General features: G+C 35.5%; 1 protein-coding gene across 1 annotated transcript in view; it reads right to left on the bottom strand.

Moving 5' to 3' along the window:
* The window catches only part of P5cr-2 (Pyrroline-5-carboxylate reductase-like 2), a 57,685-nt gene that overhangs the window by 18,935 nt on the left and 20,725 nt on the right, over positions 1-18,025 (bottom strand). The window contains exons 2-3 of the mRNA XM_074186686.1: positions 9,178-9,248; positions 8,935-9,117 (exon numbers count right to left, since the gene is read on the bottom strand). Of these exons, the coding sequence (XP_074042787.1) occupies positions 8,935-9,117; positions 9,178-9,248 (254 nt within the window). The remainder of the gene's footprint in view (positions 1-8,934; positions 9,118-9,177; positions 9,249-18,025) is intronic.

Raw genomic sequence — 18,025 nt, 5'->3', positions numbered from 1 at the left:
CACGTGGACTGTAGACTTGGCGGTTCGCATTGGATAATTTTTACCAACCGCGTTTTATGATTGGTCTAAGAGAGAGACAAGAACAACGGCAAATTTTCTATTTGGACGAAACTTGGTATGATATTCACAACACAGTTACGAAAGGGTGAACTGATGGTTCGAGAATGTGTACGCCTAACATGTGTGCAAACAAAGGATCGCGACTAATCATTGTGCATTTCGAAGGAAGTGAACGATGGATTCAGAATTCTTTGAAATTATCTGGAAGGAAACTTGAGGACATCAATGTTGGCTATGAGAACATGGAAGCTGATATTTTCAAAGTATGGTTTGAAAACACATCGATCCCAAATTTGGATGCGAATAGTGTGAAGGTTCTTGACAACGCTTCCGCATTCGCGACAGCTCATCAAAGTACCGAATAAAAAATCCAGGAAAGATGAAATACAAAGTTTTTCAATGGGTAACAATTTGTATTTTGAAAATTACTTGAGTTTTCTGTAGAAGTAGACAGTACTTTGCATCTATCTACATTCAGTTGGAGTCTGTTCTCATTACACCAGATTTGAACTTCATTGAGCGAGTCCTGTAAATGATAGTCGTCTATGGACTTGATTACTGAACAAATCTTCAAGTCATCTGCGAAAAGTAAATGAGGGAATGTGATCCTTGCCGAAAGGTCATTTATGAAAATTGAGAATGAGAGTGACCCCACATTAGACCCCTGGGGCACTCGTGAAATAGAAATATAATGGTTAGACTGTACCCCCCATATTCGACAAACTGAATGCGATCTGACAGTCAAGAATTGAATAACCCTATTGAAGAAGTGGAGAATCCGATTCTTTGAAGTTTTTTCAAAAGAAGATAGTGATCAATCTGATTGAAGGTTTTTTTTATATCACTACAGATGACATCAATTTTTTCTGTTGAATCGAAATTACAAGAAATATATTCAGTTATACTCGCCAGGTTCGTTACGGTAGATCTTTTGGACATGAATCCATGCTGATTTGGAGTTATCATTCTAATAATAATAATAAGAGGACGGTGCGGGGACTACGGAGAGGATGTGCAGCTCGTGAATGGAAGCATCCTACACCATCTGGATGCCGGAGAGACGTATACTTACCTCCGGGTGGAACAACGCCACTCACAAGAGGTAACAGCAGTGAATAACTCTCTCCGCGGCAAGTATCAGCACAAACTTTGACAGATCTGGTCATCGGAACTGTCGGGGAAGAACGAAGTTGCTGCAACTAATATGCTTGCCGTTCCAATCTTACTCTACTCGTTTGGAGTAGTGAAGTGGACTCGGGAGGAGCTGTATCAACTCGACGTAAAGACCTGAAAAATGATGCATCTCTATAGGAGTTTGCATCCCAAATCGTCCGTTCCACGGTTGTACTTCCCCCGACAACAGGGAGGCCGTGGACTTTTGAGTTTGACAGACAGAATGACAGAATGGTACTGGATACAGCCTGTAAAGTCGTCAGGAGTTCGAGTCCCTTTCTCTGCATGGTCCGTGATCATGAGAGAGCAGGAATTGAAGCATTTCTCTTCAGAGCAGCTGCTCGAGCAGCTGATGAACTCGATATAGTTTTCGACTCTGATCGAGGTGACCACAACTCTGTCACCGAGTTGGAATCCGTTCAGCAAAAAGCTCAGATAAAAGCCGCAGAGATCACCTCACCTCTGAGGAGATACAAGGAAAAGCCTTGGAGACCTTGGCTTATCAAAGCGCCTGACGTTCGCTTTTCTCAGGTCGAGTGGGCTGAAGTCGGAAACTGAGGGGTTCATCATGGCTTGCCAGGATGGTGTCTTCTACACCTTAGTCTACCGCAGTCGCGTGATGGGTATATAGGTTCCTGACACCAGGTGCAGGGCCTGCCGCGAGGCGCCCGAGACCCTAATGCACTTGCTATCAGCATGTCCAGCATATGCGGTCTCGGCCTATATCCATCGACATAACGCAGCTCTAAGAGTGATATATTACCATCTACGGCACTCTTACGGTATTGACGAGACACCGGTGTTGCCCTACGCTCCGGAAAATATTGAATCCGTTGTGGGGAACGAGAAGTGCCGAATTTATTGGAGCTATTCGTTCCCCATCCTCAGGCTCATACAAGCTGATAAGCCTGATGTAGTCCTTCTCGAACACCAGACCAAGACGATATTTGTCGTGGAGTTTTCAGCTCCTGGCGAGATGGATATCGTCAGAAAAGAGGAGGAAAAACGGATAAAATATATATCGAGATTTTCTCTTCGAACTCTGCAGACTCTATCCAGATCACTCTGTCAAGATGGTTGTTCTGATTATTGGAGTCCTTCGTGGTGTGATGTCCTCTCTACTCTCGAATCTCAAAATCATACCGGCTTGCCGCACAGATGCAGAAGGCTGTCATTCTTGACTCACTGCGCTTGCTCAGGGCATATGATTCTCGGGCCCAATGATCACATACCCCACGGTGTGTGGAGTGGTCATTGGTTGATAATGCTGGCGCGCCCTCCTGAAGGTATCGGGGCTTCGGGGAATAGGGCCTGACCAGCGCACACTACGGTGAAAAAAAAATTATAATAATAATTTTATAAATATACAACAGCACAAGATAGTAACATGTAAACAAAGCAATACATACAAACATGGAGAAACCCACTAAAACCGAAGTTGTGCGTGGGAATTCTTTAGTTGGGCAATACAAAACTGATATGCAGGATTGATTTTACATTTAAACAAGGCGATGAAAAAAATTTAATATTAAACAAAGACTAAAGGACACAAATGAATGATCAAGTTTTGAAAAAGAAAGGTGTGTTATATATATAAATGAAAATACATTTAGCAGTAAACGAGTATGAACGAACAATGACAACGTAGATATTTTATTTTAAAGTACAAACGAGGATTATTTATTTATTCATGAGTATATCATGAACAATGTCTCTATTAGTATTATATACATACTTTTTGAAGATGGTTTTCATCAGGTGCGTTTAGCTGTACAGTACCTTTTGTTTTAGTGCGAGTATTATAATCATGACCGATTTGCTGTTTTATTTTTGGATATATACAATATTATATTATACATATTAGAGGGGTAGTCATTCTTTCTATTGTACACAATTTTAATCATTTTTTTTTGTAATACCTCAGCTTTTTTCAGGTGGATGTCTAATATGCCACCCCAACTGAGTATGACATATTGGAGCCTAGATTGTACCAATGCGTAGTATATTATTTTGAGGTGATTGATATCCAGAACGGATCTCAAGTACTTGAATTTATACAATAAACATCTCAATGATTTAGTTATTTCTATAATATATGTTCATTCCATGTGAGATGTGAATCAATTGTGACTCCAAGGTATTTGATATGGTCCGTTCTTAGGACTTCTATTTTTTTCCGTGGTTATTTATTATTAATTCATTATAGTTGGGTAGTTGATTTTCTTAGCTTGAAAAGGGTAGAAATTTTGTTTTTTCAAAATTGATTGTGAGTGACTTATGATCGAATCAGTCTTTCAATACATTAATTTGGGTTTCAACTTTCATTTTCAATTTTTCCCAATTATCATCAGTACCTATATATTATGGCCGTATCATCTGCAAAACTGTAAATGGAACCATATATCTTCATGATAAGTAGGCTGTTGATATATAATGAAAATAATGTAATAATCATCATTCTAATATCGTTATATATTTGATCATATAGCTTTCAAAGATTTTTCCAAAATTGCATAATATGGCCACTGACCTGTAGTTGGATACGAATGATTGGTCGTCAGGTTTGACGGGACATATTTTTGTTCTTTTCCATATGTCTGGATAGTTTCCAGAAGTGACGATTGAATTGAAGATATATGAATATGTGATATGTGGTGACATATTTTAAGAATTCATAGTGGATTCCTCTAAGAACTTTTCAATAGAGTGGTGAATAGATAATGGAGCCACGAAACAAAGATATATTCACTAGTTTTGAACAATGTGAAAGTGCCTATTCCATAAAAACCTCTAGAAATGATATCATCAGAGTCATATCAAAAAGTTATGAAGGAATGACAATGAATGGTGTTTGGTATATCCCATATATTTCCAAGAATCAATTTTTCGTTTCCCGATCAACGCTTAGAAAATGTTGAGAAATATCATGTCGGTTGAAGAACTAGTCAACAAGTTGAACCATGCTACATTCAAAGAGACAGTAAAGAATGAGCAAGTGGAAGAAAGGATGAAATAGTGAGATAGCTTCGTTGAACAAAATTCATTCTTGGGAGTTGAATGATTCATCAGAAAGAGCAAAGGCGTCATCATACAGATAGGTTTTTAAATAAACCCAGACGGAAGTGTAGAATGATATAAAAAAGCGATTTATTTCCAACAGGAGAACCCAGTTACAGGAAATGGTATTATTACAGAGTATATATAAAATGAATATTAAAAATAATGGAATATAGAAATGTATAATAGTAAATGCTAAAACAAAGTATAGGTATATGAAATATTCATATACGGAAAATTTCAAAAGGGGAATGAAAAATTGAGTAAATAACACAAAAAGTTACAAATCATGTAATGTAGCAGTACTGACACAAAAATTATTTATACAGGGTGTAACTAAATAAGTGTAAAACATTTGAAGAGGTGATTCCTCATCGTAAAAAAGATAGGATCTTTCATATAAAAAAATTTCATTGGAGCATCCCTTGTTAAGATACAGCCCCTTAAAGGAGGTACATAAAATTTGTATAACAAATTTTTGACTACCAAAAATGTATTTCCAATGTAACTTTTTGTCTTATTATTTGTTTACCACTTAAAAAGTTATTTCCGATAGCCTGTTTCATTCTGAACGAAAAATGTCTCTTGGGTTTTTTGCCCAAAATAAACCAGTTCGCAGCAAAAAATTATTTTAGGAACAACTACAGAGATACATCGTCATAAATGCGAAAATACGAAACTAATCTATCTAGTAGGTCGCTATTAGCGATAGTGACAATTAAATGGGTATGACGCTGTCAGTTTGTGAATTTTCGAAATTGAATTAATACGAATTGTGTGTTGTTGTTCTGTTCTTAATTTGTTACTTTAATAATTCACTTGTTATTACAATTGCATAAACAAATAAGGAAATGGCTGATATGCATTATGTTTACCGTCTGTCGCAGGGGAAGGGGAATGGGTTAAAAGCTTCTAGAAGATATGCTGAAATGTATCGTCAACGGCAGCATCCTTCACATAGAATATTTGCTCGACTTCATCAACGATTACGAGAATATGGTTCATTCGACAAAAGAACGCAGGATTGTGGTCGCCATCGAGAAGTAGGAACACCACAGCTTGAGAAAGCAGTACTTAATTTGATTGAAGAACAACCTACTACCAGTACTAAAAAGATTGCTTTTCAGCTAAATGTTGATCTTATGACGATATTACGAATTTTAAAGGAACAACTCTTATACCCTTACCATCTGTAACGAGTACAGACACTGTTACCCGAGACTTTCCGAACCGTCAACAAATAATAAGACCAAAAGTTACATTGGAAATACATTTTAGGGGTTGCGTTTTCCACCCCTTACAATCCTGGGGTAAACCAAGTGAATTACTGGCTAAGTGTCTTTTTGGTAGTACAAAACGTCAGGTTAATTTCAATATTGTAACTTTTTCAGTGCTTGTGAAAAAATTTGTTATACAAATTTAATGTATTTAATTTAAGGAGCTGTATCTTAACAAGGGATGCTCCAATGAAGTTTCTTTATATGAAAGATCCTTTCTTTTTTTCGATCACCTCCCTAAATGTTTTACACTTATTCAGTTACACACTGTAGTATTATCAAAAGTGATTGTGGATACATGATACCAAGGCATTCAGAGAGTCGAAATTAATATCGCAATGTTCACAGATTTTATTGAAGCTACTGTACATAAAATTCAATGGTGATCGTGTAGCATAACATTTGTGCGTGATGCTTCGCAATAGAATTTCAGATTGTGTCGACCTTCACTTCTTGATACTAAGAAATTGATTTCGGGTAAAAAAACCGTACTGTCAATATTGTTGTTAAGTAATTTATGCAGGAATTTTATACCAAGGATGACTCTCCTATTTCCCAAAAATGTCATACCAAATCTTGTCAACAAAATGTTATGATCGATGCCTCTCGTGGGGTATTGTCCATCAACTTTTAGACATAAGTATTTTAGGAACTTCCTTTGCATGCTCTCAATTGATGTTTTTTTGTAGTCGTAAACTGGATTCCATTACACAGCCACACTTTAAGTTAGATCTGGCATTCGCAAAATATAGCAATTTTAAGGTGGCAATACTTTTGAAGTGTTTGCCATTTCTGTAAATGAATCCAAGCATCATATTTGTATCAGCAGTCACATTCCTTATACAGAGTGGTTCAACGAAAAGTATGCACCTTGCTTTTCTCCTTTTTTTGTAACTTAACGCAAAAATGCTCGGACAAGTCAATTTTGCTTTTGAGGGGGACACATTTTAGATGTATTTTTCTACCTGTGCCTTCAACCCCCTAGCGAGGGTGAGTAACAACCCTAAAATTTTAAATGAAAAGTGGGGTCAAGTGATATATCATTTGAAAGGGCACAAAATTATCTTTCCAATGATATCTAATTTGTTGTATTTCACTCAAACATGTAGGTATTATGAAGAAAAACAACTACAACCCAGTACTTTGAAATGTGTAATTGACTTAGTAGAATCCTACTTCAGCAAGTGCTGAAAATGTGACCCATTCGCTTCCATACAATAATACAGATTTTGTTCAAATCTATTCCTAACATTCTGTAGCATATCAGGTGTTATACTTCTGCACTCTGCTGTAATTCGTTGGCGAAGATCTTCTATGGACTCGGGCTGCGTAGCAAAACATTTATTTTTCAAGTGTCCCCAAAGGAAAAAGTCTAAAGGCGATAAATCAGGTGACCTGACAGGCCTCTCCTTCCAATCCACCGTCCAGGAAACCGGTCATCTAAAAACTCTCTTACCGAAGTAACATAGTGAGGAGGTGCTCCATCTTGCTGGATTATGATTTTGGTCATTTTCAATTATTTCTGTTATGAGAGGATCAATTGTATCTTCAAGCATGTACAGGTAGACCTCACCAGTTAAATTCCCAGGAATAAAAAGTGGCCCTACGATATGACTACCTAATATGCCACACCAGACATTGATTTTTTGAGGGTCCTGGGTATGGACCTCTCGGAATGAGTGTGAGTCACTGTTATCCCAGTAACGGCAATTATGCCTATTCACACCTCCATTAAAAAAAATGTACTCTCATCGGAAAAGCACGTGTTGAATGATAGGTGCGGATCATCAATTAGTAGCTGGCTCAGTTGTTCACAAAATTGCAGCCTACTATCATGATCATCTTCATTGAGTTCCTGTACTAATTTAATTTTGTACGGATGAAATTTATAGGCTTTTAATATCCGTATTATGGACGAACGGGAGACACCTGAGGCTGCAGCAAGCTGACGGGTACTTTGAGTATGATCCAATTCAACATGTCCCAAAACAGCGACTTCCACTGCTTCATTTCTGATCGGTTTCCGTGGCTGTTGTTTCACATTACAGACAGATCCGGTATCGACAAACTTTTGGACTAACTTGGCAACGTCCGAATCATTTACATTTTTCCCGGGATGACTGTTATTAAAGAGGCGAGCAGTAAGTCTAGCACAACTATTTATGTTGATAATAAAGTTTAACAATTTCAACTCGTTCAGGAATGGAATAAACCATTTTTACAGTAAAGTTGAAATAATTTCAAAAGCAACCGAACTGAATCAATGTAGGAATGTAGTAGTGATAAAAATGCCGTTTTTTCCGCATTTTCATCAACACCAAAAATATCGAGTAAATGTTCTTGCTTTTTCTATAACTATTCAAGTAAATACAACAAATTAGGTATCATTGGAAAGAGAATTTTGTGCCCTTTCAAATGCTATATCACTCGACCCTACTTTCCATTCAAAATTTTAGGGTTGTTACTCACCCTCGCTAGGGGGTTGAGGGCACAGGTAGAAAAATACATCTAAAATGTGTCCCCCTCAAAAGCAAAATAGACCTGTCCGAGCATTTTTGCGTTAAGTTACAAAAAAAGGAGAAAAGCAAGGTGCATACTTTTCGTTGGACTACTCTACATGTGTTGTAAATGTTAATTAACTGTCGTATGTTATACCAAGATCTTTTATCTCATGTACGCGGTTGATTGTAGTATTGTTGATTGAATAATCATACATTAAAGTTCGCTTCTTTGTTGTAAATGATATTATTTTACATTTGGATACGTTCAGTTATAGACGAATATTATTACAGCAAGGATTGATTACATCTAATTCATGTTGTACACGTTGGCGGTCAGTAATGTCGTCAATTTTATAATATAGTTTCAGGTCGTCTGCAAATAGTAGGCTAGGAATATTCAAAGAGTTTGCCAAGTCAATAATAAAAATAAAAAATAAAAGAGGTCCAAGATTAGAACCTTGTGGTACCCCAGATGTAACTACGTACTGAGCCGATTTGAAGGATTCATATTCGACGAATTGTTTTCTATCAACTAGATATGATTCAATTAGAGTAAGCAGTTGGTTAGTCTTGGAAAGTCTAAATAAACAACATCGACTTGTTTTTGCTTGTCCAGGTACGTACAGAGATATTGATTTAAACATGCAAGATTTGTCATACATGATCTTTGTTGTACGAAACCATGCTGAGTAGGTAAAAGAAGAACTGACAGAACTGAATTGATTGTTTTGCTGTCAATCAATATTCTGATAATGAATAGATAGAAAACAAAATTTGAAGAAAAAACGATGAGATCATTTCATTCAAAGTAACTAGCTGGAAAAGAGACAAAATTGTATACGTTTATAATCATGAACAAAACATACCTTTTCCAACTGCCTTGTTGAAACTCCCATTGCAATTGAAAGGAATAATTTATCGGTCTTGATTGTCGAACGTTTGATTTCATCCAATGCTATCGGAACAACCGATGGTTTCACAGATACTATTACTACGTCAGATTTTTCAACTACGGGTAAGTTCTCAAATACTGATTCGGCTCCTAGATCCTAATGAATGAAATGGTTGGTTAATCGGAAGGAGCATATACTACAACTTTTTCTACCTGCCTTGAACGCTTTCGCTGAAGCAATATCTGAGGGGTGGCAGCTTGATATAATTGACTCTGCTTTCGTCAAACCTGAAATTATAAATAATAATCTATACTGGAGGTTGTTCAAATTTTTTTCTCAGAATATAAATGTTACTTCTGTTACGCCTGTTGGAAACGCAAGAAAGATAAAAAACAATAAAAGCACAAAAACTATTGAAAAATAGTGTGCTTTAACAGATTAAAAAATTGAAGTTGATTCGAAGTAAGGGGAAACGAATAGGGTGAATATTAGGATTGGAAAATGATTTTTCAAGGTATTCTCTGCAGGAAATGTAAAATACAATAATTTTTCATATAACCTGAAATTTTTCGTGAAAAATTGGAAAAACCGTTCTCTTCATTTTGAATTTTATTCTACGTTTTTCATAATTTTTCTTGGAAAATGACTTTTCTGTTTTCTGAATTTGCTGTGATTTATACAGGGTGTAAATGAATAAGTGTAAAATATTTAAGGAGGTGGTTCCTCATCGAATAAAAGATAGGATCTTCCATATAAAGAAACTTCATTGGAGCATCCCTTGTCAAAATACAGCCCCTCAGAGGGGGTACATAAAATTTTTATAACCATTTTTTTCACAAGCACTGAAAAAGTTACAATATTGAAATTAACCTGACGTTTTGTACTACCAAAAAGACACAGCCAGTAATTTATTTGGTTCAACCCATGGTTGTAAGGGGTGGAAAACGCAACCCCTGAAAATTATTTCCAATGTAACTTTTTGTTTTATTATTTGTTTACCATTCAAAAATTAATTTCCGATAGCCTGTTCCATTCTAAACAAAAAATCTCTCCTGGGTGTTTTGCCTAAAATAAACCAGGTCGCAGCAAAAAATTATTTTACAAACAACTACAGAGATACATCGTCATAAATGCGAACTGAATTTATTGTTATTTTGTAGTTAGTACCTGCATTAAACGATTAAAGGGTAATAAACAAAACTAATTTATTAATAACAAAACACACAACATGTAGATATCATAGTAAATGTTCAATATGTCTACCTTCAGACATTACGCATGCGTCTAGACGTCGGCGCATTGAGCCACGTAATCGCTCAAATATTCCTGGAGTCTCTCTGATTACCCTGCACGCATCGATGATGCGGTTTCTTAAGTCATCTACATCGCGAACAGGAGTACGATAAACCAAATACTGTAAATGGCCCCAAATAGAGAAATCGAGAGGATTGAGATCCGGGGATCGAGCGGGCCAGTTCTGTGGTCCTCCTCGACCTATCCACTGATTTGCATATGTTTCAGTTGAATGCTGACGTGCTACTTGACTAAAATGGGCGGGAGCCCCATAATGCATAAAAAAATATCCCTTCTGACGCCCAAAGGAACTTCCTCCAGCAGTACTGGATGCACTTCTCTTAAAAATTGAACGTATGCCTCACCATTTAATCGAGGAGGTAGAAAATGAGGCCCAATTAAATCATCCCCAATAACTCCGAGCCACACGTTAAGAGAAAACTGTTCTTGATGGTTAGTTTCGAAAATAGCGTGAGGGTTTTCATCAGCCCATATGTGATAATTATGGACATTAATAATCTTGTCCCGAGAAAAACTACATTCGTCTGTAAATTCTATCGTCTTCAGAAAGTCATAATTTCTTCTAATCATTTCCAGCATCCAATTGCAAAATTCAAGACGGTTCGGAAAGCCTCGCGGTAACATTGCCTGTACTCGTTGCAGATGGTAAAGGTATAAGAGTTGTTCATTTAAAATTCGAAATACCGTCGTATGATCAACATTTAGCTGGAAAGCAATCTTTTCAGTACTGGTAGTAGGTTGTTCTTCAATCAAATTAAGTACTGCTTCCTCAAGCTGTGGTGTTCGTACTTCTCGATGGCAACCACAATCCTTTTTTTTTGTCGAATGAACTATATTCTCGTAATCGTTGATGAAGTCGGGCAAATATTCTATGTAAAGGATGCTGCCGTTGAGGATGAATTTCAGCATATCTTCTAGAAGCGTCTAACCCATTCCCCTGCGATAGACCGTAAACGTAATGCATATCAGCCATTTCCTCATTTGTGTATGCCATTTTAATAACAAGTGAATTATTAAAGTAACAAATTAAGAACAGAACAACAACACACAATTAGTATTATTTCAATTTCGAAAATTCACAAACTGACAGCGTCATACCAATTCAATTGTTACTATTGCTGATAGCGACCTACTAGATAGATTAGTTTCATATTTTCGCATTTATGACGATGTTTCTCTGTAGTTGTTCCTAAAATAATTTTTTGCTGCGAACTGGTTTATTTCGGGCAAAAAACCCAAGATACATTTTTTGTTTAGAATGAAACAGGCTATCGGAAATACATTTTAAAATGGTAAACAAATAATAAGACAAAAAGTTACATTGGAAGTAAATTTTAGGGGTTGCGTTTTCCACCCCTTACAACCATGGGGTGAACCAACTAAATTTCTGGCTAAGTGTCTTTTTGGTAGTACAAAACGTCAGGTTAATTTCAATATTGTAACTTTTTTAGTGCTTGTGAAAAAAAATTGTTATACAAATTTTATGTACCCTCTTTAAGGGGCTGTATCTTAACAAGGGATACTCCAATGAAATTTCTTCATATGAAAGATCCTTTTTTTCTATGAGGAATCACCTCCTTAAATGTTTTACACTTATTTAGTTACACCCTGTATAATTTTAACGTTTGTTTGAAGGTGGTTGACAATTTTTCGTGGTGCATTTCATTAATTCGGACTTCCATTTTCTAATATATATATATATATATATATATATATATATATATATATATATATATATATACAATATATATATATATATATATATATATATATATATATATATATATATATATATATATATATATATATATATATAAAATTGATTCAAAATACCTGAAATAATCCGTGACAATTAAAAGATTAGCTGAAAAATAACAATTATATCAAGAAAAAAAACTGAAATTACGATGAAATAAAATACAAGCAACAACCAAAAAATAAAAAAATTGAAATATTAGCCCGAGATGAAAATTAAAAAACTTATTAACAAGGAATGAAAATTATAAATTAAAACATTCAAACCAAGTTACTTCACGACGTTTCGATTATTAGTATTCACAATCAACAACAAGAAGCTGAGGTGCAGAGCTAGAGACAACATCATACCCAAAGGTTTTTTTGCTGAAATCGCCAATCCCAGGAGAGAGAGCCAAACGCATATTGGAACGCGCCAGCCGAGCACTGATAAGGTCTCAAATTAATTACCACCGTTGGAAGAGGTCAACTGTGATGCAAGATGCCACAGAACGATTTGAAGAGGATCATGGACCAATCTTTGCCAAGATTGAAAGCACGTGCTTGAAGATCCGACAAGACGTGGAGAATACCCAGAATAGGAAGTGGGAAAAGTTGGTGAGGAAACAATGTCCAAATGCAGAATGAAAACAGGACAACTACGAAGCCGCCAACTTCATCGACATGAGTTCCCGCCCGCTCACGGGAATAGAAGAATCCTTGTTGAGGAAAAGTTGTGCCCACTTTGGAAATAATAACTGCAGTGGAATCCACCAGTTCCCTTATTGATCAGATCGAGGCAGAAGAATTCAGATGGAAAATGAGAGAACAGCTAGATCGAGAACCAGTTCCAACTTCTAATATCAGCAATGGAGAACGAAGAGCCCTGACAGGCTACGTAGAGACAACATCATCAAGATTTTACCTGCAGATAAGAGAAACGCTACGGTTGTGATGGATAATAATCTCTACGAACAGAATATCGAAGAGGTGCTTCAGAAAGGAGAATACACGAAGATCGTGAGAGATCCTACTCCATCAATTCAAAGGAAGTTATACCAGACTTTGAAAAAACACTAAGTCTTTTCTCGGAAAGAGAGAGGTCATCGCTAACACTGCACCACAGTTAGCCCCCTCACTTGTATGGAGTACCCAAAATCCACAAGAAGGATGTTCCGCTCAAACCGATCATTAGCTCCAGAGATTCGGCGACTCAGAACTTGTCCAGATTTTTACTACCAATTATTGAACCACTGCAAAAAAACATAATCTTTTGTGAAAAATTCGAGGCATTTTGTTGAACTACTAGGGATAATCGAAGTCAAAGAGCGAAGATCAGTTTCAGATCAGTGGAGAGCCTCTACACTAACGTTCCTGTCGAAGAAACACTTTAAATCATACAGAGAAAGCTATATGAAGATGTAAACCTGAAAGATAGAACAAACTTATCGATATAAGTAATCATGGAATTACTAAGATGCTGTGTACGAAACTGCTACGTCCAACTGAAGGACGAATTCTTTACCCAAGATGAGGGACTGTCAATGGAATCGTCACTTTCACCGGTTATAGCCAACATATATATAGAGTGGTTTGGAACTCTGGCTCTAGCCATTGAAGAAGCCCACAAAAAGCCCCGAGTCTGGTTGACATATCTGGACAACACCTTCATAATATGGAACCATGGGAATGCAGAACTAGACACTTTTCCTGAAGCACATCAACAACGTAAGTCCTTCCATCACTTTCACAATGGAAACGGAAGTCCACAGCGAATGGTGAAGAGGACCGACACTAAATGGGAAACATCTGTATACCGAAAACATACTCACACGGGACAGTATCCGAACCAGGAATTCAACCACCATCTATCAACCAAGAGAGGAATCATCAAGACTCTAGTAGACCGTGCTTTGGGGCTCTGTAATACAAAGGAAGGTTTCGAAAAGGAACTAGGCATCATCAAAAATTATCTTCAACGGATGGTTAATCGAAAGTGATGATGGAACAGACTTTAGCTAGAAGACAGTGAGAGCCTCACAAGGAATAGAAGCCGTCACAACCAGTACTTGTACTTCCCTACATCAGAGGAGTATCGAAAATGATAAGAAGAATTGGGCCCAAGTATAATATCAGAACCTGCTTCAGATCTGGGAACACTATCTGTAGCAGCCTCACGAAAACCAGGCCACTAAACGCGGACTGTGATTCCAAGAATTGCATTTACCGGATACCCTGCGAGTGCGGAGAATCATACATCGGTGAAACTAAGCGGCCATTGAAACACAGCGAGGAAAGAAACCAGCAAATCAGGAATAGCAGAGCATGTTTAAACTATTCAAATAACATCAAGTGGGCTAAACCTGAATTCATCCATAAGGAGAAACACTGGTTTAGGAGAAAATTCAAAGAAGCCGCATTTATGTTGACCAACAACGCATTCAACTAAGGTAGCTTAGAGATACGCAACATATGGAAACCTTTAATTAAGCGGAACACGATCAACTCCCGCCAAACAGTCAGCAACCGCTAAAACCGATGAAGCGGAAAGAGGAAAGAAGGAATAGGTGAAAGCACTTGAATGAGCTACAAATAAGTCAGATCTCGGAGGAATGAGTTCAGAAGACAATTGTGAATACTAACAATCGAAACGTCGTGAAGTAACTTGGTATGAATATTTTAATTGATAATTCTCATTTCTTGTTGATAATTTTTAAGTATCATCTCGTGTTAACATTTCAACTTTTTGATTTCTTGTTTGTTGCTTGTATTTTATTTCATTCTAATTTATATCATATCAGACAATGGAAGTCCGAACTAATGAGATTATATAATTTGATTTTGATGTTGAACCCAAAAAAGTACCTCGTTTACAGCTCAAAATACACATATACTCAAAACAGTCTTTCATTTTTGCTGACAAATGTTTTCATGTTCATGTATACTAAACATTATTAATATTTTGAATGAAACTTCAAATCAAAACATCAAGACTGAATTGTTTCTTGAAATTATTACTGCAAATTTTCTCTTTACTTCGAAACAAATTTTACAACTGTACGCCCTCTGTTGGATACTTACTGCATCTCAGTATTACTATAGAATTTAAGACCTCAATCTTTATCATGTTGTTTGAGAGGAATTTAACATTCGTGCGCCGTCTGTTGAAGATTTATAATACAAGTGACTAGAACTTAAAAAAAAATATTTCTGACAATAAATCGGACTAAAAAGTGAAAAATAAATATAGTTAAAAAAACTAAAAAACACGCTTTTATAATATATGAAACTGAAAGGTAAAACATAAATATAGTTTTCAAAAACTGAAAAACGCGCTTTTAAAGAATATCAAACTAAAAAGTTAAAAATTTTTAAGTAAGCTTAAAAAAATAACGAAAGAAAAATATTAGTATTATTGTGAAAATAGCGTGGACGCTTTGTGCTATATTTTTTGTATATCAAGCAACCGTTGCTTTTTTCACAACGATACAAGTATTTTTCGTTCGTTATTGTTTTAAGCTTAATAAAAAAATAACTTTTTAGTTCGATGTTCTTTGAAAGCATGTTTTTTAGATTTTCAAAACTATATTTATTATAATAATTTTTCTTTGCTAACTTTATAATCTTTCGATATACTGAACTGTACTTATTGTAGTAATTATGGAAAAAATCTGCATTTGTATATTTTCTGATATAATGCAGATATCTCATATTTCTCGCAGAATTTCTCGATCCTTTTGTAAGCAAACGAAAGAAGCAATGCTTCTTTCGTTTGTTTTTGATCTTTCGAATGGGAAAAATGTCATTGAAAATTTCAAGGAGTTTATCGTGGAAGACTTGAAATCTTTCTTTTACTGTTGTAGTTGATTCCCAATTTGTTTGCTGACATTCAAATAGAACCTATTATAGTTGGAAGCAGTGAATAGCCTACCATATCTGAATTTCTCATTTTTACATTTTGAATCGATTATACCTAGTGTGACTAGTGTGACTTTTACATGTGACTTGCTCTTTATCTAAGTTACTGCATATATAATCTATAGCAGTACCACTGTTTCGTGATATTGTGGTATCCAATTTTACATGCACTGTCGAATCAAAAGCAGTCAAGAGATTAATTAGTGACTGTGTGATAATTTCTCTTTATCATTGAAATTGATATTAAAATCACCTGTTAATATTATTTTCCACAATATAATATTTATTCATATTCTAATTATAAATTAATAATTTCTTTAGTAATTGAAAAATTGATTTTTATGTCTCTTTATAATATATTTCAAATTAGGCCTATCAACACACATTTTTTGGACAGACAAATCCAAAATACTCATGGTATTCAGAAGATAGTAGATCATTAGATTCATTGGGTGTATTATTAGTTACTCTTATGAAAATAAAAATATTGTTTAGATGATACTCAATGATTTTTATATGATTTGTGTAGAACTTCACAGCTATAATTTTTGTCATTTGGATTGTTTGTTTTTTCTATACGTAAATACTGTATTACTACATTTTTTTGATATTGAATTTTCTATTTTTCAAATGTGCGATTTTTGATACAGACAGTCATGACTTATTATTATTGTAGCAGGGGACCCACGATGCAAAATGGGGATTTACTCGAGCGTCATTGAGACATATTAGGTTGCAAAGCTCAGATGATAAGAAGAAAAAAATGTTATATAATATATACATTTTTATCGGTGGTGGAAGCGGCTATGGAATTTTAAATATGTAAAGAAATACTGTTGCATGGACATACTCGAGCGCGTCAGATATTGATAGCATCGATGTCCTACGTATTTTCAATAATGTTGGTATGTTAATCTGATCGTTTGCATGATGTGGGTGGTTGTACGTAAGGGTTGAAAGTGAAAAGAAAAAAAATTAATCGAGCGCGTCAGATTTTCTATGGGGGTGTTAGGTGCAACAAAAAAAGCTTTCATTCAATAATTTGACGATTTCGATCTGACGCAATCTCGCGGCCATTATAATGTGCAAAAAAAATTCGCCATTTTGAAATAATCAAGCGCGTCAGATTAAGATATATATGGTTCATATTTATGTTTTAGACGTGCTGTCTCATAATCTGACGATTATCTAGAGGGATTTGCTTAATCTGACGAAAGCAATATTTTCGTTTCAATTCATTGAACTTAATTAATTGAAAAGCTCAGGAAATGACATGCAAATAAATAAGTGAATGTTTTTCAAGTAGAATACTTGTATATATAAGAAAATAATTTTTGAAAAATGCTCAAAAAAAAAATTTTTTATAATCAACTGATTAATTAAAGAAGAGAACTGAAACTTTCTATGTTTTTACCACTTTTATTTGTAACTAACGTTACTTCAGTTTCGTCCTATACATATAAGGACATTTTCAAACTTATATATTGTATAAGTTTGAAAATGTCCACATACGACGAAAGTGCAGTAACGTTAGTTACAAATGAAAGTGGTAAAAACATTGAAAGTTCAATTTCTCTTTTCTTCATTACGATTTTTTACCACGTAGTAACGGCTACATCCATCAATTAATTGAATAATCAATCATCATCTTCATCTTGAACGAGTTTCTGTGATTAGCTGTAACGGCGTCATGGCAACAGAATTCAGAGTGGGGACGGAGTGAGAGAGTAATAGATAGAGAAAAAGTGAATAGAGAATAGAGGAATAGAAACTCGGTGAGGGAAATAAAGGTATCACACAGCGGCACGCATTAAACTTTATCGACGAATTTTTGTTATTTCGTCTTGGGGAAATTGTCAGATTATATATTTTTCGTTATCCTTGAATTTTTTCCTTCAAAATAAAAAAAAAAATTAGCTACGCTCGAGAATGTTGAAATGACGTTATTTTTTTACAACTTTGCTGCCCTATCCTTTCTTTACGTCACTCTTAAATTGTCAGATTACTGGAATATACACTTTTTAGAAGGTGATTAACTCACCCTATCTTAATCTGACGCACTCGAAAATTTCTGATGATCAATTTTTTTTACTATTCT

The sequence above is a fragment of the Leptinotarsa decemlineata genome, unplaced genomic scaffold, assembly GCF_025532065.1.
Source record: "Leptinotarsa decemlineata unplaced genomic scaffold, Ldec_3_MD MMD2_P_RNA_scaffold_4, whole genome shotgun sequence".
Taxonomy (NCBI): domain Eukaryota; kingdom Metazoa; phylum Arthropoda; class Insecta; order Coleoptera; family Chrysomelidae; genus Leptinotarsa; species Leptinotarsa decemlineata.
Note: the sequence above shows the minus strand (reverse complement) of the source record. Positions and strands in the feature narration are given on the sequence as shown.